Source organism: Phyllobates terribilis, unplaced genomic scaffold (assembly GCF_046119375.1).
Source record: "Phyllobates terribilis strain yellow unplaced genomic scaffold, ASM4611937v1 Scaffold_3__8_contigs__length_932513732, whole genome shotgun sequence".
In the NCBI taxonomy this organism is placed as follows: domain Eukaryota; kingdom Metazoa; phylum Chordata; class Amphibia; order Anura; family Dendrobatidae; genus Phyllobates; species Phyllobates terribilis.
Genome location: NW_027362763.1, coordinates 853,627,214 through 853,654,977, shown reverse-complemented (window position 1 = coordinate 853,654,977; position 27,764 = coordinate 853,627,214). Strand labels below are relative to the sequence as shown.

Here is a 27,764-nt window from a genome sequence, read left to right as displayed (position 1 = left end):
TGAGCCCAGTTCCACACTCCATCCTTACCCGGGAGTGGAATATCACACCTCTGGCTGAGGTGCAATACCCCTGTAGCAGCCGAATCCTCAGGGTGCTACATTCCCCCCTGGTAAATCACAGCACGTCCTCGGGCTGTAAGATATAAACAACACCAAAACATACAATTTTTGCATAAACAACATAATAAAACATCATATAAAACTTTTCATAAAAACTTTTCATAAAAACATTCTTGTCTTCTGGTACCTCCGGTCACGGTGCAACTTGTGACCGGGTAAATTGCGACAGTCTCTTGAAGAAAAATGGTTTCCTATAAAACCGGTAGGGGGCGCTTTAGGAAGCGCAACTATATACAAGGGAATATGGCCGCTCTCAGTCCTCGGCCAGGTATTAGGGAGGATTGACCGCTCTCAGTCCTCGGTCAGTGGGAATAGGGACACACGGGTTGCAGTTCACACTTTGTTCCAACGGGGAACATATTTTAAATAAGTAACAGTCCTTGGTACCCCGACGGGTAACTTTATACAGTCTCTTCACTACCGTACTCAACGACGGCGTCCTCCTGCTCTTTCTTTGTAGACAGTTTCAGTTTCAGACCCGTCCGGGTCCTCTTGCTCCTCCTCACACCGCAGCTCCTCCTCCGTCAGGCGATGCACATGGAGGGCGTAGGGTCCTTTGGCACACTTGTGCCGGGTGAAGGTGACCTCGTCCCCTAAATACAGGTCACGACCTCTGTGTCCCTCCGGTAGGTGGGACTCAACGTCTCTCCTGGTCACGAAGACGTCGCCTGGGGTGCGGTGATCCCTGATGAAACCCCACCCATGCTGCAGATTGAACTTTATCACAGTCCCGATGGTACGGGGACCATGCGCTGCACGGGGGTCTCTCCTGGTCCGGCTCTTCTGCTCCGCGCTCCTTATTTGGGCTTGCTGTTCCCGGACCCGCCTCTCTCTCCGCTCCCTCTCAAAGACCTCGAGCTGCTGGCGGCAGCACTCTGCACGCTCCGCTGCGGCTGCCCGAGTCTCCTGAGTGAACCCCATGAGGTCTTCTCCGGTGGGATCCCACTCAAACTGGGTCTCTTCTAGCGGGGGCGAGATCCTCTTTATGGGCTTTGGAGCCGGGATCAGGGGTTCGCACATGGCCCTTGCTTTTTGCAGCTCCAGCTGGATGTATTCCTGGGGCCATACGAAGGGCTGCCCATCCGGGCACGTATGCTGGGCGAACAGGTCCTCACCCAGGTGCGGTACTTTAGGTGTTATGGGCGCCGTGGTGGTAGCGGCGCCCGGGTTGACCAGGCCTTGCGACCAGGCCTGGGGCACCTTGAAAGTAAAGGGCACCGTAAGAACGGCGGCGCCCTGTGTTACTTGGCCCTGCGACCAGGACGGTGGCTCCGCGGAGGTAGGGGGCGCTGTTGGTATTGCGGCGCCCGGGGGTACTAGGCCTTGCGACCAGGCCGATGGTACTTCCTGCTTGGCCACGCTCGGGGTCGAGGCGTGTGACGTCACAGGGGTCGCGGCTTCCGTTTGAGGCCTAGTCTGCGGCGGTGACGTTGCAGCGACGGGCACCGCAGGGGGTACTTCGGGCTCTGCGACGGGGAGCTGGGGCAGGCACGCGGTTTCCCGGCTCGGGGTAGTGACGTCCCCTTTACCTGCCTCCATTCGTTCGGCTCCCTTCTCGGCGCCGTCTCCGGCCTTCAGTCCTCCTGCGCCATCCTCAGAGGCGGTCTGTCTCCTCGTCTCGGGTGGCGTGCTCCGCTGACGAGTCTCGGTCTGCTGGGCCATCTCTCGGCTCCACTCCGCCAACGTCTCTCGTTGCACCCGGGCCAACCTCTGTGCGAGGCCCTCCAGCGCAGTCTGTGCACACTCCCGATCTCGGTGGAGCTGTGCTAGGATCTCCAGCAGGCCTTCTGGAGTGGCGACCTGCAACAGGCTCCTGACCACTGGGTCGGTGCTGCCTGGAGTGGCGGCCCGCATCAGGCTCCTGACCACTGGGTCGGTGCTGCCTGGCTCTCCCTCCATCTCCGGGTGTGCTTTCTCTGGACTCTCTTCCAGACGTCTTGTCTCCGGGTGCGCTCTCTCCAGACTGCTCCAGGCGACACCCATCTTTGTTCTCTTGTTCTGTCTCCGCCCACATTTAGGGTGGTCCCGGGGCAACTTAGTGATTATCAGTTCCAGGGGCAGTTCTCTTACGCTGATGGACACTTCCAGCATCACAGTCTCTGTTGGTGGGCGCGGTTTCCGCTTTTGGCGCCATTCTTCGACCTGGCCCACGATGGGAGGTGGCCTCTTGCCACCCTCTGGCACGCCCATAATGGCGTCCGCTCTTCCAAGGCGGGAAATCTTTGGAAATGGCGGGAATCGTCTCCCAGTGGCGGGAAACTCCATGGATGGCGGGAAAAAGCTGCAAATGGCGGACAACCGGCGGGAAACGACCTGTGATGGGGCCCGATGGCGGGGACCCTCCGGAACCGGCGGGAGACTTCTTTTTAAGGTAACGATTTACTTTTCTTCAGGCACGCAGTACCCGGTTGTTGCGGGCACGTTATCCTGCCGACTACGCCAAAGTTGACGCGCCCCCTGGGCCAGTGTTGTTAGGGATACCCGGAGCCGGATCAGATGGGGGTTGTAGTCTCCGAGTGGCTGTGACCCGGTCCGTGCCCAGGGTGTCAAGCTCAGTGTGTGGCAGTCCTTACTGATGTTACTAAAGTTCTTTATGTCGACTACGCCACCCGTTGAATTGCGGTCACTACGGCCGCCGCTGCAGCAGGGTCCGCTGAGGCTGATGGTGTTTGTGCAGCCCAGGTAGTATAACCCCCAACGGGAGGGGTATAGCCTCAGGGGGTCAGGTGCAGAGGATGGTGGTTGTGGAGGTGCAGTGAGGATGGTAATGAGAGTCAGAGTCGGGCTGTGCAGTTCAGGGTTTGTTTACTTACTGCTGTTCTTGTACCGGTCACTCCGGCCTTAAGTGACCACCCGAGCCGTGCTGCGTCCACCAGGTCCTGGACTCGGCCAACCCCCAAGTAGTTCTGGAGCGTGGTTCTGAGCTCCCTTTCTGTCCTGTCCTCGTCTCTGGCCTTCCCCACCAGGCATCCACCTAAGTCCAGCTCCCTCGGGCCTCTTGTTGGTGAACCCTTGTCTCTGGGTTCCCTGACCCTATGCGTGGTCTGCCTTCCGGGTGGATATAGTGGGTGGCCGTGGCAGATTCTGCCCACGGCCTCCGGTTCCTGGCTAAGGTGTGCTGTAGCCTCTGCCAGCTTGGGATCCGGTACCCTGTTGCCAACTCTTCACCCTCTGGTCTAATTTGGGCTCTTGGAGTTCCTTCTTTCTCCCCCCTCTGGGTCTTTCTTTCTCCTCTCTCACTCTTGGCCTTGGGGCTGCTCTGCTCTTCTGCTTTCCTCCACTGCTCTGCAAAAGACTGACAGACTGACCAGCCTTCTACAAAAGACTCCTCTGCAAAGACCCTGATCTAAGATGGTGCCCACCTTATATACTCCCTCTATGTGTGAGCTCAGGTGACCAGCACCCAATGAGCTTCTAGCACTACCCAGACTGCTCCCCCTATCTGCCCCTACACTACTGGGATGTTCCACCCCCCTCCCACTCCAGCCAGGAACAGACTCTGTCGTACCTGCACATTTCTCTAGTGGGAGTACCATCGGTCTGTTCCTCGGAAATGGGATGTGTGTAGTGCATGCAGCCTACTGAGCCCAGTTCCACACTCCATCCTTACCCGGGAGTGGAATATCACACCTCTGGCTGAGGTGCAATACCCCTGTAGCAGCCGAATCCTCAGGGTGCTACACCTATATCTGTGTCTCCCCCTCCTTTTACTCCTCCACCTCTTTTATTTTCGCATGACTATATGTACTTGTCACTTTTCCATGTGTTAGTTATGTCTTCTGAGCAGTTTGTCAGCTTTTGGACACCTTTGAAGGTGTTTTCTATGTGTTTCTATGTGTTTTTGTTTGCCTGCCATTGGTTTTAACGGTGTTCGAAGGTGTTCGACGAACAGTTCGACGAACAGTTCGGCGAACCGAACCGAACTCGAACACTACGGGGGTGGCTCAACACTACTGTACAGTGAAGGAAATAAGTATTTGATCCCTTGCTGTTTTTGTAAGTTTGCCCACTGACAAAGACATGAACAGCCTATAATTTTAAGGTTAGGTTAATTTTAAAAATTATAAACTGTTCATGTCTTTGTCAGTGGGCAAACTTACAAAAACAGCAAGGGATCAAATACTTATTTCCTTCGCTGTATGCAGTCATCGAAAAGTCCCATAGACTGCAGGAGATACGAGGCATTTTAAGGGTAAGTTCACCTTAACTTGCGACTGCACAAATCACACTCATCGAAACTAGTCCTGAGACACACTGGTAAATAAATGTAATCTGGTCACACATTCTAAAAATCACAAAATGTGACCCTTAAGGCTAAATGTTGACTTTGGCTGTATAACCAGAGATTGCATTACAGTGATCCTACATTGGAGCATGAATGTGGTAAGGTTGCTGCCCGCAAGTTGCCAGGAATCCAAATCTGCTACTTATTCTACATTGATGCTGCAGAAATTAGGACATTTTGTGATTAACCTAACATTTAAAAATAAGGCAATGTTACAAACCTCACTCAGATATTGGCATTTTGTTGAGGTGCTTAACCAGAGCACATAGTACCTCAATTCTACTGAACATATTTAGGATGTTGTTAGCCTTTCTTGGAAACATAAGGGGATGTTATGTGACTTGCGCAGGAATTCAGGTGGGAAAAAAAAACGTGCAATTTTTTTTTATTTTGTACAATAATTTACATTCCCTTTATGCATTTTGCTCTAAAGTAATTACTAGAAAAGAATTTGAAAAAGAAAGAAATCTCTGTAAGATTCAGAACAAAGTAAATATTAAAGTACAAATAAAGGTTTTCTTACCACAACGGCTCGGCATGAGACACACTAATTACAAAGGCTTCTCCTGTTTGACCAGAAAGAGTTCGTCCACTTTTATCTACAATGGTCCCTGAAATCTAGAGATTGGTTTAAAAAAAAAAAACAAAGCAGAAAGGTTTAATAGTAAAAATCACATTAAAAACAGTAAAGAGTACAAGCAGAGCTCAATTTTCAACACAAAAAAAACACATGCATACTAATAGGGGTATATTAAAGGGGTTGTCCAGCCTAAAATGAAAAGTCTGCAGTCACTCTGTGTTATGAAGACTTATGAATCCCCCAGCTTAGACATTGTGCGCTGCGAGGTTTCGCCAGTTTCTGAGCCGGGAACGGCGTTGATGTATGCAATATGCATACTCCCGGGCAGTGCAGACTGATTCTCCTGCAGTGACTGCTGCAGCCAATCAGCGGATGAGAGGAGAGGTGAATATAGTTTATAGTTTTCTCAGCAACTGCAAATTTTAATGCATAATTTACTGCATTATGTATAGACTGATGACGTCTCTATGATGTTCACCAAGACATATACAGATAAACACGTCTGAGAATGTGATCCAATCCTGGCGGTAATACTCACAAATATAGGTCTAGGCTTGTAGTCCTCTTCAAACAATTTCTGGATAGCAAACAGAGCTGCCTGTAGAAATAACACGTACAATCATTTTCAGGCACACGCTTTGTCAGTCTGTAGTCATTTGAGTATGTTAAGTAATGGATATTCTCAAGTTGTGCCCTGACCAGCACATAGCTCTGCAGTCTCCTTAATTCCTAGTAGCTGGGGGGCGGGCACTCCTTACTTGAGTGACAGTTCTGGTTAGTATCTTCTGCTTGCTACTATGTCTAGTACGATCTCTTTAAGTGAAGGAAAATGTGAAAAGAAATACTAAGGGGTGCCTTCGCATTGCGTTCTGGAACCCATTCAATGGCCCTGATGGGGCTTATACCAGAGTTTCCGCCTCCAGTGGGCGTACACTCCCAAAAATGATGCACGTTTTGCAGGGGGCTCGGATGCAAGCTTTGACGGGGCCACAGAACAGGTGCTGAACGCAATGTGAAAGCACCCTAAGGCATGTTTGTACTGCTTTTATTTACAGACCTCCTCCCAGATGATAATACTATAATGCATTTTAGAACATGGGACGATCATGGTCCTTGTAGTCACCAGAAGCAAGCATGGCAGCAGTGCACTTTAACTGCCCTGGAAAACTCCCTTTAAACTTTGGAAACTATTTTTCCTTTCATAGCCTCAATGTACGTAAAATTAAAATTGAACCAACTTTGTAATAAGCGTTTATGAAAACTTGTTTCTACGGCTCCTATTCAGACCTATGTGTTCCACGGGAACAAATAAAGTACTTCTTCATAATCTACCAAATATACATAGGTGGCAATAAGGGACACATGGAAGACAGTGTGACTGCAGGATCGGAACACAAGCAGTAATTTAGATACAATGGACAAAATAAAAAAATAAAAAGGGCAGTGCAGCCCAAAAGCAGCAAATTTAGGGGTTATTTTAGGTTTCAGTGTAATTTACTGGAGATTGTATATCTGCACGAAACAACCAGTGAATGACATTTATTTCAGAATACAAAAATGCTAATGCAGGACATAACAGCATTTTAATTCTTCTATCCACATGGCCGTTTCACCCACTGCCCTGGATATAAGCAGATGAGGTGTACGGGACATGTACAAGAAGGTATCTCGTGCACATTGGACAAGTTGCATCATCATCATCATCATGTACTCTGTGAAAGGTTAGTTCACCAGGTTCAAACATCCACGTGGCTTATCTGCTCCATAGGAAAAATTAAGTAAACACCAGTCTGTAATGCTTTAAATAAATGGGACGTACACAGAAATATTTGTTTTGTAAACTTCTGACAATTTCTATAATTTAACGATTCATTTCAGATTCCGCTATTTAGGAGAAACCAGGAGTGGAGACTGTATATAAAATCTATATTTTTTTTATGATAAAGTAGCTGAAAATGGTAATGTAATTAGAGGACATGATGATGGGGTTTTCCTACAATAAACGAGTGTCATTTATCCACTACTCATCAGTACGACGGAGATGCCAAGTTCCCGGTTCACCTTCACGGCTGCAGTGTACTGCACAGGATTTATATGGAGGTCATGCTCAATCATCAAGCAAAAAAAAACATGACGCTTTCATCCAAAACCGACAAACATCTGTCCACAGGTTGTGAGTGATTTACTGTGATGAAGCTAAGCTACAATACCAGACACAACCAGAGGACAGGTGCAGTGCCACATCTGGTACAAAAACAGACGTGTTTCTAAAATTTGACAACCCCTTTTAAAGCGCAAAAATTTCTGACAACACATCTCCCCTAATGGTCATTTACATAAGTGTTACCTTGGCATTAGCTGTATCAAAAATAGTTTCCACCAATAAAATGTCAACCCCACCGTCCAAAAGACCTTTAGCCTGCTCTGCATAAGCGTCCACAAGCTCGTCAAAAGCTAAAAAACAGAAGTATGGCCTACATTAGACATATGGTGGAAAAGACCAATAAGGTATAAGAGTGCAATATAAATCATGAATACAAATTACACCAAGGATAAGAATTTGTACGCCATTCACATCTTACACACAGTTCTATATATTTCCTACTTGTGTATAGTTGGCTGTGACGAGTTACAGTTTGGATAACAAAGTTTACACCGGGCATTGCAATGTGATCCAGGAAAAAGTAACCCTGTATGTAGTGCTGCGGAGACCATTAAATAATAGGTACAGGGGTATTGTCCATGGGATAACAGATAACGTACCAATTGCTGGGAGTCTGACCACTAAGAACCTGCCAATTTCAAGAACCGGGGTTCTACAGAGACCCATGTAACTAGAGCGAAGGTCAATCATGTTTTCTCCTACCCTACGGACAAGGGATAGCTTGACAATACTAAACTAGCTAAACTTGACAGTAATAACCCAGTGTGCTGTGAATAAAAGACAATCATATTTAATCAAGTCAAACAATACAAATACATAAACTTACTGATATTTCTGTAGTCAGGCCTTTCAACAGAAGGGGAAACCGACAGGGTCTTATTTGTTGGCCCCATAGCTCCAGCCACAAACCTCTTTATTCCTGAAATGAAGAAAGCTATACCAATTACCATAATCATCCCTAGTTATTTTCATAGGTAAAGTGATTGATGATCTTTATCAGTCCCATAGACAATGAAAGGAGCAGCCACCATTCCATTAAACCATGGGACACAGGACCACAGCTCATACATTTATCACCTATCCTTCTGTAGGCCAACACCGTTAACCAGTTCAGGACCGTGACATTTTTCCCCCTTCCCGGCCAGGCATATCTTTGAGTTTTTCCTTACATGAGCTTTTAACAGTTCTAAAATTTCTCGTTTGGATATTCAAATAAATTTACCTTTTGTCGCGATACATAGGGCATATTTTTTTATATTCCTTTTTATTTTATGACATCAAGGATATATGTAAAGAAAAATACAAAATACGTGTCTACTTCCAAATTTTTTATGACCACAAAGAATATGACCCTACTAAGCTTTTTAAATTGTGTTTCCCTTTTCGTAAAAATTATTTTTATATATTGGACATTTTTTTTTCAATATGTGTGTGGCTAAAAACAGTGATTCTTCTTAGCGGTCTTTTTTTCTTCAGTTTTGTTTTATGTGTTTTTTTTTTCATTTATTATTTCACTCACTGTGCTCCCCATAAGGTCTTAAAAGACCTTTTGGGTTAGCATTTTAACATATTAATATAGGTTTATTTCGGATTTCCCTGTAACGGAGAAAAGTATATTAGCCCCAATTACAGGGGAAATTCAGCTTCCTGATTTCATAGCAAAACTCGCCTGATCTCCTAGAACCCAGAAGCTCCTGATCTCCCCCTACACTCAGCGATCATACGACCGGTGGGTCCAGAGGAGAAAGCACTGACAGTGTTTCCTATACTGTATAGACAGCAAATATTCAGTGCTGTGTATAGAGCGATAAGGATGGTAGAGATGGTGATAAAGCATCTCTGCCTTCTCTATGGGGAGTCTGGATGTGTCTGACAAACCGACTCCCCACTGCAGCAGCAGCATGATCTCGTGCAAGCAGCTTACTCTACAATGACATTTTAGAACGTCATTGCAGAGTAAAGTGCGGACCACCTAGATGTTTAAAGCCAATAGCGCTCCAGAATTGATTTGGAAATCACCTATTTAGCGCACATCCACACTGGACAGATGAAAACTCTGCAAGTTTTTTCATTTGGAATTAGAGATGAGATATATGCAGCAGAATACATTAGCTCAAAGTGGATGGGTTTTATCTCATCTCAGCCATGTGCAGCAGAATTAAATCCTATTCTTACATATTTTACTGTAAATTGTCTGGGATTTGCAGATGTAAACATAAAATAAAAACAGTTTTAAGTTAAAAAAACAAACAAAAAAAAATTCTCCTGCTCCCATGGTAATGCTACCCTATTCACCGTCAGTCTTTGTGTACTGAAGGCCAAAATGTAGAGACAGGCAGGAGAGCACGGCAGTGTTATCGTGGGATTTTTTTTTTAAGCTGAACAAGAAAATCTGCACCAAAATCTACACAATTATCTGTGGATTTTTCCTGCCAAAATTCCCTGCTACCCCATACGCCAGCAGTGATTTTTCTCAAACATATTATAAGAGCCATACTTTTTTATTTAACCATTGATAAAGCTGTCCAAGGGTTTGCTTATTTTTGCGAGAAGTTGTGGTTTTCTTTTGGATTTATTGTATTAACTTTAAGCAGTATTTTCAAGAGAAGAATGAAAAAAAATGTTCTTTACAATTTCTTTTTGCCAGGCAGTATAAATAATATGCAAGATTTATTCTATATTTATGGCTATACCAAATTCAAAGTGGAAAAAATGGTTTCATTATTTTTGAAAGGAGATAAAGTTTAATCAGAAAAAAAAGTATTAGTAATTTCTTTATTATTATTCTGTCCACCTCCCCTACAAGCGTATGATTGTCAGTGTAATGTTCAAATACTTTGCATTCCAGAGCATTATTGCCTGTTACACTAAAAGGGAATGTATTAAGCAGTGTGGTTGATAGCATTAGATAACATGGGGACATTAGAAGACGTTAGATGTCACCAAGGGGTTGTCCATTATATTTAGCCAATCAGCTAAGAAACTGACCTGTGATGGTTATCCGACATTCCCTGCTGGAAGAAGAAGCAAGGAGACTAGCGGGGAAAATTGGTAATGGTGCGGAGAAATGGCAGGGATCAGATAGGTGAATGCGCTTTTTCTTTTTTTTTTTTTTTTTTTTTTTATTATTTTAGACCACATTGTTATTTTAAAAAATGGGCCCAAAAACAAGGGACAACCCTTTTAAAGGTATGATCAGCATATATTGAAAGAATATGCATTAGGATTCATTGAATCCCAAGCTGAAAGCTTAAACAACTGTGGATAGAACCGAAATAATGGATCACTAAAATCCACACCTGTCTCATGCGTCACATCATCTGCTGCTCTTCTTGCTACTTCTGCAGAGACCTTGTTCATTCGGTAGGCCTGGAAAATATAAAGACATCAGTTATATCCTGGGATATGTGCAATAAAGCAGTATGGGATCAAAGGTAAGAAGCAATGTACTGTTCTTCTTGGAAATTTACCTGTAAAATAATAAGTTCTAGTGATAGGATTTCTTTACCCCAACAACCGTACATATTTAGTTATCTTCCGACACATCACAAGTTTTGGAGTACTTCTTAATTTGCTAAAATATCAAAGTTACTTATTGATATCACCAGTGTGACAATGTAAAATCCGTGCTCCACAACGGTTTTCTATGCAGTGATTATTGCATCTTGCAATCACAGTACAATATCAGGTGATTGCAAAACTCACAAAATAATGTTGTAGTTTTAGCAATCACAAAATTGCAGGTACCTCAGCTTGACATGAATCCTCATAGGTAAAACTGAGCTATAATAGTGGCATGCATTATCACTATGGGGCCTTGGCCTTTGTCAACCAGCTATCCAAATGTAACTGATGAGCAGATTCTATTCGCTAATCACTGTCACACATCTTTGTAATCTGTTCTATCCAGTGTCAGACTGCGGTGCACTGTTCAGCTTCATGCAAATATTATATTACCCTCTTCTACAAATTTACTTCAGTTTCTATTTAAAAATAAACTAGGTAGTTTGTTGAATGAATGATATCCTGCCCTTGTCTATATATAGTTAGTCAATGTATTGGCTAACTACTGCTCATGTTGCGGGTAAGTGGCTTACTCTTGCACAGGGGCCCACCAGAGGATTCTCCTGTTCTCCTGTGGGCCAGTCCGAGCCTGGTTTTCTCTCATCTTCATAACTTATTTTCAGACTGGGTTTACAGACAGCAGTCGTGAGATGGGTCACTTGTCAGACAACATGGTTGTACGTGCTGCCTGTACCAGTATTGGCTGCAAAAAAAATGTCAATTTGCTGTAAGCCACATTTGAGCACTGAAAGGAAGGACCAGGTGTCACTTATAAGGAGATATTCACATAGATGGATGAAATGCAGTTTTCTATACTGCCAGGTATAGGGGAAAAGAAGTTCCTGAGAATTCAGAGATTCACCCCATGTGCTGTCCAGCAGAAGCTACAGTAAAGGCACTAGGAACACAAGGGGTACCTACGCTCTGCAAAAAAGTGGCTGATCATGACCATTAGTTCTTCGCTATAGTGAATTAATTGTATTGAACAAGGAATGGTCAGTCACCAACAGTGGACAGAAGTAAGCAATCTCTAGATTGCTATCGGCAAAGCAATGGTTCGGTCACTGTCATCTCAGCCGACACCCCCATACACAGGAGTACTCGCTTGGCCGAGCGCTCCTGTGTTCTCTGTGAGAAGGCACCTGACCAACACCTCAATCAGTAGCTTATCTATGGGAGAACAATGCGATCGGCAGTGCAAAATCAGACATGTGCAATGGACATCTACCCCGATCATCAGTCGGCCAGTGCCCTCATTCACATTAGACCATCAGTCACACCCATCAATAATCGGCAAGATCAGCTAACTTCAATCTAATGTGCATGGGGGCCTAAAGACTACTCCACCCTTAAAGGAGTGATGAACAAAATATGGAAACGGCAGTTAAATCAGTTGTCCGGTGAAAATAAGTTTTCACCTTATCTACAGAGTAGGTGCTAACTTATAGATCGGTTGGGGTCTACATGATGGAAGCCCCACTGGCAGAACAGAGCACTTATTCCCATTACTTTGGAGTGACAGTACACATGCTCAATGACTGCACCATCCATTCTCTTTTGGACTGCCGAATGCAATATCATGCAACCCTATAGATAATGAATGGAGCGATGGTAGAGCATGCACACTGCTGCTCAATTCTAAGGCTACGTCCAGGACCCGCTGCGGCCCTGACGCTGCCTAACTTCCGCATTATTTTATGCAAATTAGCGGATTTTTTTTTTTTTTTTTTTTTTACACACATGCAGATTTTTCTTATCTAAGCAAGTGTATGGGGAAAATCTGCATGCGTACCCGCAAGAGAAATTGACATGCTGCGGGTCTTAAAGACACGCCGCATGTCAGTTTCCACAGATGATCCGCAGGTGCACAGACGCATAGTGGACATAGGATTTCTAGAAATCCATCCGCTATTCTGTAATATCTGGCCGCTGCGGTTTTGACTTTGCATAAATATGCCACGTCAAAACCGCAGCAAATCCTGAAAGTGGGAACGCACTCTAAAGGGGATAAAAGTGTCAAAAACTGTCAATTGGCGAAGGGTCCAGCAGTCATACCCCCACCGATCTACAAGTTATCCCCTACCCTGAGCATAGATGAACGTATCATCACCAGACAACCTGTATAAGATGAGGTTAGATGCCACGTGTAAGCCTTCTGACAATGTCAATGTTTAAAAGGAATCTGTCACCGGGTTTTTGCTCCCTCATCCGATTGCAGAATAATATATGAAGAGAGATCCTGATTGCAGTGGTGTATCACTTAGTTTACTGGGTGCAGCAGATGTGACACCGAGTTTTTAGATGTAGCAGAGCTCAAAAAGCTAACCCCACACACACTAAAGCTTTCTGTGTACATTGTTTATTGACAGTGAGCTATCAGAGGAGGGAGCGTGGTCAGACCAGGGCTCATGTGCCCTGTAGTCCAGTGACAAGTCAGTGAAATCTGTGTCTCAGCCTCTACCTCATGCTGACCTCAGATTACATAGCAAACAACCTGCTAACAGATTCCTTTTAAATGGAATGTGTACCTCTAAACATCCTTTGTGCCTTAGGCTGTGTGCCCACAATGCGTTTTTTAAGCGTTTCCGCAGCGGCAAAAACGCTGCAGAAACGCTTTAAAAAGGCATGGTAGAAGACCTGCCATGTTCCCCAATGATAATCCGCATGTGCTGTGCAATTTCCGCTGCGGATTATCATTGCGGAAAAAAACGCAGCACTACCAATTATTTTGCGTAAGTGCTGCGTTTTCGCCGTCATTGACTTGCATTAGACCGCATGGATTACGCATCACTGTATATGTAGATGCGCATTCCATGCATTCTAATGTGCGGATGGTACCCGGGTCTGGAGAAGAGGAGACTCCCGGACCTGGGTACCATAGAAAACAGTAAAAAAAAAAAAAAAAAAAGAATAAAATAAAAAATAAATATATACTTACCTTCTGGCGGCCCCCGGTCTCCTTGTCTGTGCTTGCCGGCAGTTCGCGATGGACTGAAGGACCTGCGCTGACGTCATAGTCATGTGACGGGTCACTCGACGCCGACGTCAGTAGGTCCTTCAGTGTACCGCTGCCGGCAAGGGAGAACGGAGGGAATCAAGACTGTGGGAGCCATCAGAGGGTAAGTATATATTTATTTTTTGACATTCTCTCGGGTCACACTATATAAATCCATGCCGTTTGCATGGATTTATATAGTGTAACCAAGTGGAAAAGCACTTTCCAAGTGATGCTAAAATCGCTTGGAAAGCACTAGTCAACCCACATGCGGAAATGCATGTGAAGAACGCTTCACATCCGCATGTCCCTGGCAGGAAAAACGCATGTACAATCCGCATGTACAATCCGCATGCGTTTTTTTCTGCCAGGGAGATGCAGAAACGCTCAGGAAAAAATCCGGAGCATTTCTGCATCGTGGGCACATAGCCTTAGAGGCATGTCAGAGAAAGCTTGAAGTGAACGGACGGTGCTTTTAGACTGCATTTGTGGCGTACTTTTGCCATAATAATGCAACTAGGTATTATTTTCAGAACTAAATGGTTAATAATCTCACATGAAGTGTTAAATACTTGCCTGTGATAAATATTTCTAAGATGATAAAATAATTGTTTTCCAGTAACAATGTACAATGGGATCAGGGACAGAAATGTGAGTCCAGCTGCTGCGCGAGCACATGTTCACAGAGATAACAAGGAATCTTACCAAGTGCTCAAGGCCATAGTCTGCCTGTGCGATACTCGTGCTGCTGAAGGTGTTCGTTTCCACAATATCTGCTCCACAGTTTAAGTACTCCTACAAAAGACACTTCAGTAAGAAACTTTGTAGACAGTAGATGATTATTTCTTCTTCTTCTAGGTGAAATTCGAAGGGGCTTTCATATTGCGCTCAGGCACCCTTCCAGCGGCTCCATCGGGGATTATATCCGAACCACCAGCAAATTTGCACCGACTGAGCAATAGACTATAGTGATGTAGACAGAGTGAACATGGGCTCTGACGTGCATCATTTTTGGGCGTATATGACTACTGAAGGCGGACACTCAGAAGCAGTCTACTATGTCTGAGTGTCCAACTCCAGTAGCCTGGTGTACATGCCCGAAAATTAGACACGTCAGAGCGCGCGTTCACTCTGTCTACATCAATATAGTCTATCGCCCCGTCGGCGCATACGCAAGAATGCAAATTTGGGGGTGGTTCGGATGTAAGTCCCGACGGAGCCACTGGACGAGTGCCTGAACGCAATGTGAAAGCCCCATTACAGAGATGCAGAAATACCTTGTGAATTTTGTAGATTACATCCGACTGAGTGATGCTTAAAAGATCATTGTTGCCTTTTAACGATTTACAGTGGTCTACAAACTCCTGCCCTCTGAAGGACTCTTCTGACAGAGTATGCTGTTGGATCATGGTGCCCATCCCTCCATCCAAGACCATTATCCGCTCCCGAAGGATTGATTCCAGTTCTTCATGAGTGCTTACTTGAGTGACAGCTGAAAATATATATTGGTACAATTTACAAACAGAATCCTTTTCATATCTTGCAACAAAACACCCCTTTTCAGGGTCAGTGTGCAGTACACGGAGTGACGGACCACCAGGTATTGAGATATTTCCATTTGATGTTGTGTGCAAACAAATGCCCATGATTATAGGGCTGATGCAATTAGCAGTTTGGGAAGTTCAAAGGTTGTACATAGAATCTATTCATCTAAACAGATTGTGATTCCACTTTCAGTATTTTTACACCAGTGATGGTCCAGCTCTATGGGTTTTGTTGCCCTTTGGTTACTGACCACATATATAATTAAAGTTTGATAGGGCCACTTTGCACTTACTTCACTTGTGCATATTAAGTGGTGGTTGTAACACAATGTATATCCCATATTGCATTTACAGCATCAATGTACCATGGTGCAATTTGGTCCAGTGTCTCTACGTTTGTATTTTATACTAAGACATTATGGGTTTATTATAGATCCGTGTATGCACTTTTTCTTTAGTGCCACCAAGAACCTATTGATTTTTGTAATAAAGGTTTTTTAGTCTAACACAATGTTTGGCTAATTCTTCATTTATTTTTGCATTATGACCTGGATGTTCGGTTTGTTTGTTTGGGGTTATTTTTATTATAATGTGGCATAAACCAACATGGAGTCCATGAAAATAAACACAGCCCTTTGGGCAAAACGGGAAAACAAACAAAACTAAAGTGGTCACAAACAGCACAGTCCTTGTGTTATCTGGGGTCCACCTGCTCAGAGTTTAGCAACTCCACATGGTTCAGGTCAGTACAGAACACACATCTCCTGTCTGGAGCTCCTCTCTCCAAATACACTGAAGAACTAATGCCTCAGCAGGCCTTGTAGTTAAACCCCAGATCACACCCTGAGGTGGAGATATGGAGAACAACCTCCTGCCGGCTCAATGGTTGTTCTCATAAAAACACTCTTACAAATAGTGCTTAATCCCTCTCAGAAAATAACATGCTGGAGGAACCTTAACGGTTATAATAGTGAGTATCGTTCCTGAGCATGGAGACAGTACAAGTATACTGAGGACTGAAGCAATAAAATCTGCTTTCTCTAAAGTCTATGTTATTTACTACTATTCTGTGATTCTAGATTATTTTCCATGCATGTGACTAAATGGGTTTAGTAAACCAAAATAAAAATGTGCTCACATAGTTATTCCCCCCTCAGCCATTTAAGGTGGAAGAAAGCATATTTTTTTTCATTGGAGGGAACGACTCTGGAAACCAGTAAGCAGGTGGCGCAAAGTGGTCTTAGTAACTCCAATAGGAAGTGAATGGGAAATAAAGAAGTTGTCCACTACTATATAAAATGCCCCAATGTATTTAAATGGTGGAGATAAGTGTTTCTGTAAATGGTCTTTATTGCCTGTGAGTGGCGCTATCGCTGACTGCTCATCAAGTCTGGCTGCAGCCAGGCGTGACCCAGTGAGGCGCGCCACCCTTGACTGATGGGCTGTGACGAGCGGTGAAACCCTGCCCACAGCCCAGCATCCACAGCGCGCTTTCTCTCTCCTCTGCATTCATTGGGAAAGCGCGCGGTGGATGCTGGGCTGAGACGAGCGGTGAAACCCTGCCCACAGCCCATCAATCAAGGGCGGCGCGCGTCACTGGGTCACGCCCGGCTGCAGCCGGAACTTGACGTGACAACAGCGGATGTCAGAGCCGGCTGCAGCCGGGGGTCACATGATGCCTGTGAGTGGTCAGCGACAGGCAATAAAGACAACGAGAGGAATTTACTAGTGATGAGCGAGTATGTTCTTTTAACCCTATCGGCGAGCATGCTCGGGTGCTCGCTGAGTATCTTCAGCATGCTCGGGTGTTATGTTTTAGTCACTCAGTGCTCACGATTTGCGACTGTTTGACAGCTTGAGTGGGACAGAGCCCACGACCATCGCTAATCAAATTCACGAGGAGTGACAGAGTTCACTATGCCACAAATGTTGCTCCAGTAGGGACCGGAGTAGGATTTGTGGTGAGGTCATGGCAGCAGTGTACACCACTCATCCAAGGCTCCTAATTCATAGAGTAAAGTGACTTAGCAATTACTTTGAGCGCTGTACACACGGGACCCTACGTTCCAAATCTACAGGACCCTACGTTCCAAATCTACAGGACCCTGTGCGTGCCGTGTATACAGGATCCTGTGCGCCATATATGGGCCACTGCAGTGATTTATGCCTCAGCACCTGTCAGATAACTGAAGTTTTCCCATTTGCACTGATGTTCGTACATCTCAGCCCTGCATCACTGGACCTGACCCCATGACACTAAGCTTCCAGGACACTTCCTTCCCCAGGATCCCGTCCCGTTAAAGCCCTGTACATGTCCTCTCCGCCGGGACAGGACCCGCACCCACCACCACCATTACCTGCAGTGCTGGGCTGCTGGATAGTGGGCGGCATGGTTCTTACAAGCTGGAGTAGGAATGGCGACGCTGGTCCCAGCACGGAACGAAGACAGCGGAGCAGCGTGTCCTGACACGGAGTCCCGGCGCCGGTATCTGTCTGCACTCTGCAGCCTGCTGCTTCCTGTGCTGTGGGACTTACTGCGCATGCCCAGGGGCCGCCTCGGAGCGCGGTGGGAATGAGACTCCTCAGCAGCCTCGTAGTCGTTAGAGACCGGAGAGGGACAAGTGACACTCAGGAGGGATATTATCGGGTCATGGAGTCCAGCAGCTTCTCAGTCACAGTGTACATAAATACACTCTCTACATGACCGGGCACAGGTCATGGATGGAGGAGGCAGGAGAGCGTCCTGTGCCCCTGCTGCCTCTGCCCGGGGGGCACCCTGCACTGCAGGCTAAAGAATGTGCCAACCTATAGGAAGTAGTGTATGTGCCCTCCCATTTATACAGGGCATGGTGCCATCCTGAGGCATGTGGATAATGACACCCCTGAACCATAATGAATGCAGACCTCAGACCCCAATGGCGCGTTTATGTGCTCAAATGAAAGCTTCCTACAAAACACTAAGGCCGCAGTCAGACGGCAATACAACACGGACGACGATCACATCACAGTGCTTGGACTGGCCGGCGGCTCCCCTGACAGCTACATAGATGCTGTCACACTCGGGTCTGGAGAGCCGGCGGCCAGTCCGTGCACTGCGATATGATCGTCCGGCTGACGGGGTCATAAGGCCCCTAACTCATCGAGGTGTTTTCGCCAGTTTTCTAGTGTAAAACACTTTAAAATGTTGCAAAATTTTTACGTAACTCAGAGTGGGATGGGACGTAATGGGGCCGGCCTAGTAAATTCATCAAAATGTATGTCACTTTAGTGGCGTAAATTTCACCTGAAGTGTACTCAAGCCCCTGACTGCCTGGCGTAACATTTCTGACGAAGGTGCACAACACTTGTAAGAAGCTTCTAATTCACTAAGATAGGTGCTCCAGCGGTGCCTTCATTACAACTGGTGTGTAAAACGTCATTGATCAAGCTCTGAGTAGCTGGAAGGAAACGATAGCTACATGTAGACCCAAAGGCCACGATTCATCAAGCGCATACCTCCTAATGAACCGGAGGTGTCTTAAAAGTTTTTGATTCCGTGTATTTTCGCTGCCCTGTAACGAATCATCATAAGGGGCCGACGCTGGTGTCACTCACTGTTTCTATCTCCTCCCCCCACTAACATCTTGTTTCATAATTAGAAGCTGCAGCAGTGGGGAAAAAAGCAGAATGCCAGCGCTGCGCTCACCTCTCCCACAGCTTCTGTCACGAAAGATCCAGATCATATTCAGTGGGCGAGAAACTGTAGTAAGTGCAGCTATGCCTTCTGAGGACATCCTGTGCCAGGAGGGGCGATGGACGCTGCCGGGAGTGAGTGCAGGCCCAGCTTCCTCTTGTGAAGTCCTGTTTGAGGCTCCTCTCAAATTAAACGTCATCGGAAGTTAAACAACAACACACTTGTGGATTAGCTAGATAGGGAGAAATGTAGAGTGTTGTATAATACAACTAATTACAAAAGTGATTTAATATAAAGACAGATATTTAGAAAAGAGATTTTAGGTACCGGATCACCACTTTAATGAATCCTGGATACACTACCAGGACTTGGCAGAAAGAAGAAGCAATCACTGAGTGCTCCAGAGTCCAGATCCCTAAGGAGGCAGGTAGTCAAAAACCCTTGCAAAGGACCTGCAGCAAGATTTGGTGGCAGGAGGACCTGAGATTTCAGTTTTACAGTTACGGTATTTTTACATGTCTTTTTCAGGGGATCGAACCCACCAAATTGTTCAAGAGAAATATGTGTTCTTAGCATTTTCTTTTGTCGTTACTTGAGCTATTTTTTCAACTATTTTGGCCAGCAGCATTATTTTTAGCATCTTACCAGTGCGATGGGGGCATTTTTTTTAACTGTTCAACAATTAAGAAATTGCTAGCTGTGTCTGAAGTAAAAATGTTTTTGAGAAGCCTTCCCCTTTATATGCATTGTAGAGAGTGTCTTCAGAATGGAAAACGCCTGAATAGTGGTCTGCTCACTCTTTAACTGCTTGGCGTCTTTGAAAACCGAAAGTCATTAAAAGATGCTCAAAAGAATGAACATATGGACAGCAGGTTTTTTTCACGTAGAAATGCATATGTTCGTTCTTTTGAGCATCTTCCGAGTGCTTTTTGAGGAAAGTTTCAGACCCAACTGAAAAAGACGTCGTTTGCTCATATCCTAAGTCACGTACTAAACTCTAAAGGTTTTCATCCCCAAACCTTACAACATATACCTCTTGGGACCCAGAAGCACAAGAAAAGTTGGGTCCAGTATGCACGAAACAATATAAATAAGCCACATGTCTGGGTCAGCCTCCATCAAGCCGGGGTGTAATGGCGGCCAACTGTCACGGTGGTCTCGCCGGCTGTCCTCAGCAGAATGAAAAGGGGAAAGTTGTGGAAGGGATGCAGGATCAGCCTGTCTTAATAAGAAATGTCCAGATCTCAGGTACAGCTGGAAAAATACTCGCTTTTACTGGAGCAGTTGATGATGATTACAGCTCTCCACAGTTATTCATTACACAGAGCCAACAGCCTCTCATGGCGTGATGAAGCTGGCTCTTTTCCAGCAATGTGTAGCAGCTCTCCTCATTCCCGCTGCATATACCACTATACCTGCACTAAACGTCTCCTCTCTGCCTGGACCTTGGCATCCACAGCACCTCATGCTTACAGGAAAGTACCTCATCTCTCTTCACACTGCTGTCAAATAAGGATTGTATCAAGACCCCTCTCCTCTGATCCCTAACTGACGTTGCCTGGCAGTTGGGCACTACTTGAGCTGCGCAGGACACTGTATCTCATTTGGCTGTACAGATTTCACTGGAGTTCCAACAGCAACCACAGCAAAGGCACTGGCTGGCCTCCTTGATCTCCAGCACCACCCAATCCCAGGGGTACAGGGTTGCTTCTCTTGGGCTCGGTAGTTCTCCTGCTCGTCTGCTACCCACCAGACTTCACAATAGCCCTTAAACAAATTACATTGTGTGTAAAAATGGCTGAAGACCTACTTCTCACCATTAGAGTTCACAGACATTTGTGACACCTGACATTGCAGGGCGCCACAAACAGATATTTTGGGACTCTGTATTGTGCAGAGATGGGACAAAACTGGAACTTTTCAGCCTATGGATCAGCGGTATGTTTGTAGGAGGAAGAATGAAGCCAATGCTGAAAAGAACATCCTGCCTACAGGGAAGCAAGTCGGTGGCTCAGTCATTCTCTGCGGCTGCTTTGATTCATCTGACAATTAAACTTGCAGTGTGTGGAAGGCAAGATGGATTCAATCAAGTTTCAGGAAATCCTAGGAGGAAAACATCATACCTTATACAAGGAAGCTGAAGCTTGAGCTTAAATGGACCGTCCAACCTCAATGTCCACAAAGGCTTGGTTTCATAAGAAGAATCTAGAGTGGCTGTCACAGGCGGTGAAGATGAAACCCATAGTAAATCTTTTGTGGATTTCAAAAAAGGCTGTTGTAGCATACAAGCCCAAGAAATCAGTGAACTGGAGGACATTGTCCATGAGAGATGGGCTAAGATTCCTCAGGAACACAGCCAGAAGCCTGTGTCTAGCTATGAATCACATTTGCAGAAGGTCATAACAGCTAAGGGGGCTCTACTAAGTGCTGAAGACACTTGTCTTCTGAATTCTAAAACTACTGTAGTCATTAGCCCCTTAAGGACTGGGCAGCAGCTTTTGTTTTTGCAAATTCATTTTTTCTTTCACTTCTTTAAAAAACAGAACATTTTTATATTTCTGTCTACATAGCCATAGTTTTTATTCTGCAGGACAGAGGGTTAATTTTGATTGACGCCATTCATTAAAAACTGCCTGCCACTGTGATTCTGCAGGTAAACAGAATTATGGCGATACCAAACTTGTAAGGAATTTCGAACTTCAGAAATTCGTAAGAAAAAAAAAGAGGTTTGTGTCATTTTCTAACATCTGAAAACTTAGTTTTTCGATCAATGGACAGGTGATACCATTTTGGGGTGCGTACAATGTTATAGCTTTTTATTGCAAATTTTGAAGGACGTGCAGAGACTGAAAAACACCAATGGTGTTTAGATTTTTTTTCTTTCTCGTTTTGACAATCATTGTATGGGTTATTATGCTGAATCAATTTTTATTAAGTTTAAGGCTGAGTTCACACGATGCGTTTTTCATGCGTTTCTGCGGCGTTTTTGCAGTTGCGGAAACGCCGCGGAAACGCATGAAAAACGCATGGTAGAAGGGCAGCAATGTTCCCCAATGGAAATCCGCATGTGCTGTGCCCATGATGCGGATTTTTCCGCAGCGTAAACGCTGCGGTCAAAAATCCGCAGCATGTCAATTAATTTTGCGGAAACGCTGCTCTTTTGCCGCCATTGACTTGCATTAGACCGCATGGAATCCGCATCACTGTATATGTTGATGCGCTTTTCATGCGGTCTAATGTGCGGATGGTACCCGGGTGTGGATGAGAGGACTCTCATCCAGACCCAGGTACCATTAAAAAAAAAAGAATAAAATAAAAAATATATATAAACTCACCTTCTGACGGCCCGCGCTGCGTCCTGCCGGCTTCCCGGGCACTTCGCGGTTGAATGAAGGACCTTCGCTGACGTCAGAGTCATGTGACGGGTCACGTGACGCTGACGTCAGCGTCATGTGACGGGTCACGTGACGCTGACGTCGGAAGGTCCTAAAGTCTTCACTGCCGGCAGCCGGGACCGATGAAGCAGGACACCGGGGGCCATCAGAGGGTAAAGTATAGATGTATTTTTTATTTTTTGACATTCACACACTATATAAATCCATGCCGGTTGCATGGATTTATATAGTGTGAAGTTGACAAGCACTTTCCAAGTGATGCTAAAATCGCTTGGGAAGCGCTTGTCAACCCGCATGCGGAAATGAAAGTGAAGACCGCTTCATTTCCGCATGTCCCTGGCAGGAAACCGCATGTACAATCCGCATGCGTTTTTTCCTGCCAGAGAGATGCAGAAACGCTCAGGAAAAAATCCTGAGCATTTCTGCATCGTGTGCACATACCCTAAGGCTAAGTGCACACGATGCGTATTTGAAGCGGAAATTTCCGCTTCATTTCCGCATGTCCTTTTTCCTGGAAAACGCATGCGGAATTTGTCATGCGTTTTTCGCGCGTAATTCGCGCGTTTTGCACATGCGGAATTGCCTTGCGTTTTCTACTGCATTGTAGATGGCAATTCCGCATGCGTAAACGCACAAAGAATTGACATGCTGAGGAATTTTCCGCACAACAAAACGCTGCGGAAAATTCCGCATCGTGGGCATTACAATTGCGGAATGCCATAGGGGACCATGGCAGAAGGCTAACATGCGTAATTCATGCGTTTACGCTGCGGAATTTTCCGCACAAAATACGCATGAAATACGCATCGTGTGCACATAGCCTTAGGGATTTGCCTCTCCCTGGCAGAAAAAAACGCATGCGGATTTACATGCGTTTTTGAAGCGTTTTTACATGCGTTTTTGAAGCGGTTTTGAGCATCAATGAATGATTTTTGGAGCTAAATAAAGTTATTTGGTGGGACATTGCTTAAGCCTTTGGATTACCATAATAACTGGGAAGTGTATATTGGTTCATTTAAATGATTAAAGAATGGGTCTGTTGTATTTCAAATAAAGTGTTTACACTGTGTCTGTGTGTTTCTTTACTTTGTTTGATCATGAAAAGGTCTGATTGACACCTTGACATCACCAAAAAAAGAGCTGGGTGTCAGCTAGTCCCATTCACCCAATCTCCATTAGCATTTCTATTTATGTAATTTATGCGACTGCTGTGAGCTGTCTTTTTTAGCCTGGGAAGGTGCCATTAGGCAAACATTTCCCTGGCCATTAAATAACACCTCACAGCTGGTTTGTTAGCCGCTACGCCCCCCAATCAGCACTCAGCAGTGCTTTGGACACAATGTATTTATGTTGCATCCAAAATGCTATGTTATAATGCCGCACTTTTGTTGTAGCGTGTCCGCTACAGAAATTGATACACTGCGGGTGAGTTTGGGTACGTGGCCACGATCAGGAGCCGCTGCAGGTTTGATGCTGCGTGTATATACAGCGTCAAACCCACAGCGTCCAGATATTACAGCATAGTGGATGGGATCTCTAGAAATCCCATGTCCGCTATGCGTGCATCAGAGGCTGCGAACCACCCGTGGACACTGACATGCGGCACGTCAGCAGCATGTCAATTTCTCTTGTGGAGTCGCTAGTCTACGCAGCAGAAATTTGACCACTAGAATGTATAGAATGTGGTAAATTCGCATGGTTCAGTGAACACATGTGGATTTACCTGCGTTCAATAAAATGCAATGATTTGGACGCAGCAAAGATTTGCGTCCAAAGCACTGCTACGTCTCAATTATGGGCACAGAGCCTAAAATAAAAAATAAAAAAATGGCGTGGACTCCTGCGTCATTTTTATAACCAGCAGAGGGAAAGCCGACCGATGGGGGCTGATATTAGTAGCCGCGGAAGGGGACATTAGCCAACAATGTTCTATGGCTATTAATATTAGTCCACAGCTGTTTGTTTAGCCTTTACTGGCTAGATTACAGGGGGACCCCAGAAAAAAATTGAAGTGGGGTCCCCCTATAAAATCTAACCAGCAAAGGCTAAACTAGACAGCTGCAGGCTGATAGTAATAGCCAGGGAAGGGACCATGGATACTAGCCCCCTCCGCAGCTATTAATATCACCCCTTCGCAGTCCCAGAAATGGCGCCTCCATAAGATGCGCCAAATCTGGTGCTTAGGCTCTGCTCTTCCCACTGCCCTGTAGCTGTGGCGAGTGGGGTAATGGGGTTGGGGTTCACGTCAGCCTTGTATTGGCGGCTGACGTCAAGTCCAGGTTAGTAATGAAGGGTGTCTATAAGACGCCCCCATTACTAACCACGTAGTAAAATGGTCGCCGCTTTTTCAATAAAAGACACGACCAGAATAAAGTATTTTGATGAAGTAAAAACCGTTTCTACAATTTTTTTATTACATGCCTCCGCGAAGCCCTCGATCTCCTGAAAAAAAGCGTAAAAAAACAAAACAACAATATTCCTCACCTGTCCGCCATCAACGATGCAGTCCACGTACTGCCAATGATTATCCCACGACGATCCGGGTCACTTCTACAGCATTGACATCAGCCATTACTGATGTCACTGCTGTAGAATACAGCACTGTATACTGACAGGGGTGTAAAATCACCCCCTGTCAGTATACATGCTGCAGGAGGTCACTGGGGTTCACCAGCTGATGACCCCCGGTGAGCTAGAGGCCGTTGGAACATTCTTGTGAATGTCCCCACGGTGAGTATCGGTCATGAGACTGATCAGTGGATTACCGGCGTCAGCAATCAGCTGACTGCTGCCGGCACTGATCAGCTGACGGTCACGCAACCATCAGCTGACCGCTGACGTCACCCATCACCTGACGGTGGCGTGACCATTAGGTGATCAGTGAGGTCATCGCAGGTCCTGGCAGTACACTGCGGGGCGTGAGCCCGTGCCCTGCAGTGTGCCGCTGGCCGCCGACGAGAGAGGATCACCGCCGGGGACCAGGAGGACACGGGGGGCAGGTGAGTATAAAGGTTTTTTCTTTTATTTTTACTTTTTTATTCTTTTTTTAACTACATCAGGCACGAGGGCTGGGAAGAGCAGACTTCTGCACCTCCCATCCATGCTGCTCTCGCTGTTATCAGCCAGAGCAGCGGTCGGATGAGAGGAGTAGCAGGTCTCCTCTCCCGACCCGGGTAGATATTATACATGCGGGTTAGCTGCGATTCAATGCAAGTCAATGGGCGCAATTTCAGGGAAAGACAGGGCAAGGCACGCGTTCGGCGATTGCTGAAGAGGCAATATAGGGACAGTAGTTGAGACAGGGTGACACTAGACCAGACTAGGAGGACTCCACTTCCCTCTTTCCCTAGTGTCTGGGCTCCCTTTCCCTCTGTGTTACACTAAGTCTTTCCCACACCTGGCATGACAGATACAAAAAAATATCCAAGGAATTGATAATGCCAGTCAGCAGCGTTCAAACTGTGATTAACAAATGGAAAATAAGGGGCTCTATAAAAACCAAACCACACAGTCAGGTAGACCAACAAAAGTTTCGGCTACAACTGCCAGGAAAATTGTTCGGGATGCAACGAAAAACCCACAAATAACATCAGCTGAAATTCTGGACTCTCAGAAAACTAGCGGTGTGGCTGTTTCAAGATGCACAATAAGGAGGCACTTGAAGAAAAATGGGCTGCATGGTCAAGTTGCCAGAATAAAGCCATTACTGTGCAAATGCCTACAATACACCAAACAGCACAGAGACAAGCCTCAAAACTTCTGGAACAAGGTAATTTGGAATGATGAGACCAAAATTGAACTTTTTGGTCACCACCATAAACATTACATTTGGAGAGAGGTCAACAAGGCCTATGATGAAAGGAACACCATTCCTACAGTAAATCATGGAGGAGGATCGCTGATGTTTTAGGGATGTGTGAGCTAGAAAGGCACAGGAAACTTGGTAAAAGTTGAAAGAAAGATGAATGCAGCACGCTATCAGCAAATACTGGAGGCCAATTTGCACTCATCAGCCAAGAAGCTGCGCATGAGACATATTTGGACGTTCCAACATGACAACGATCCAAAACACAAGGTCAAGTCGATCTGTCATTGTTCTGCTGTAGCCAAAGTGAAGGTTCTGGTGTAGCCATCTCAGTCTCCTGACCTCAATATCATTGAGCCACTCTGGGGAGATCTCAAGTGCGCAGTTCATGCTAGACAGCCAAGGAATTTACAGGAACTGGAGGCTTTTTGCCAAGAAGAATGGGCTGCTTTATCATCTGAGAAAATAAAGAACCTCATCCACAACTACCACAAAAGACTTCAAGCTGTCATTGATGTGAAAGGGAGCAATACACGGTATTAAGAACTGGGGTATGTGAACTTTTGATCCGGGTCATTTGGAGGTTTTTGGTTGTCATTAAGATTTAAAAAGAGAAAACACAGTAGTTTGACAATAAATGGCTTCACCCAACCAATAGCCATGAGTGGAGAGAAAGTTTTTGTTATCATTCATATTCTCTGGAACAAGGCCAAGAAAGGAAAAATTCTGCCGGGGTATGTAAACTTGTGAGCACAACTATACATTGACTCAAGCCCATTCTTCATTGTGAGAAGAGAAGTTTAAGAACAATCATCAACCAAAAGCCAGAGGGATGGAAAATTAGGATGCTGTCATGGGTTTCAGGAAAATAAATTACCGGTAAGTAATTATCATTTTTCCCTTCCCCCATGACAGCACCATATGAGAGATGATAGCAATGGAATACTTCAATAGATCCCCGAAATATCCTCGTTCAACAGATATTGCTTCAAGAAGGAAGATTGAATGATATCTAAATCTTTCACAATCAACATAGTATCTATGGATTTGGGGCTTTAACCAAAAGCGCCAACAAGAGTAAAAAGGATTTTTACTACACTCTTTCCTCTTTATCTCCCAGAGAAGGTCTATATTTAGGGACTTCACTTATATGCATGGTTGAATATCCTTCGCAGATTTGATTAGATATCCTGTTTTCATTAAATCACCTAACCAACAGCTGAAGTATATAAGAACTGGTACTAAGACTCATGCAGAGATGATAGTATTTACGCTATTCCCCTATAATAGCATCAATTCTGCAACTTAAATGGATGTTAATAATATAATCCAACCATGGAGATTGTTAGATGAAACTAGTTCACATGCAAAATAGATTAGTTTTCAAGCAAAGAAACTACCGTATTTTTCGGACTATAAGACACACCGGACCAAAGACGCACCTAGGTTTTAGAGGAGGAAAATAAAAAAAAAATGTAAGTAAAAAAATGTGGTCATGATGCACTGTTAAGGGGGAGGGGGTCTGCTGCTGGCACTGGTATTGGGGTAATATCCCCCAATTCTGTTAATGTCTCCCATCCTGGTATATATGCCCCCCTTCCTATTATATGTGGCCCCCATCCTTGTATGCATGGCACCC

The 27,764-nt window shown here is 45.2% G+C and overlaps 1 protein-coding gene across 2 annotated transcripts in view; it reads right to left on the bottom strand.

Annotated features, from left to right (window-relative positions):
- The window catches only part of MTR (5-methyltetrahydrofolate-homocysteine methyltransferase), a 95,099-nt gene extending 77,289 nt beyond the window's left edge, over positions 1-17,810 (bottom strand). The window contains exons 1-8 of one of the 2 annotated variants that reach the window (XM_073672544.1): positions 17,610-17,810; positions 14,986-15,200; positions 14,414-14,503; positions 10,449-10,518; positions 7,976-8,068; positions 7,333-7,439; positions 5,524-5,583; positions 4,929-5,023 (exon numbers count right to left, since the gene is read on the bottom strand). In XM_073672544.1, the coding sequence (XP_073528645.1) occupies positions 4,929-5,023; positions 5,524-5,583; positions 7,333-7,439; positions 7,976-8,068; positions 10,449-10,518; positions 14,414-14,503; positions 14,986-15,200; positions 17,610-17,643 (764 nt within the window). In that variant the 5' untranslated portion in view covers positions 17,644-17,810. The remainder of the gene's footprint in view (positions 1-4,928; positions 5,024-5,523; positions 5,584-7,332; positions 7,440-7,975; positions 8,069-10,448; positions 10,519-14,413; positions 14,504-14,985; positions 15,201-17,609) is intronic. The other variant, XM_073672545.1, reaches the window with a different exon arrangement.
- Positions 17,811-27,764: the final 9,954 nt, after the last annotated feature.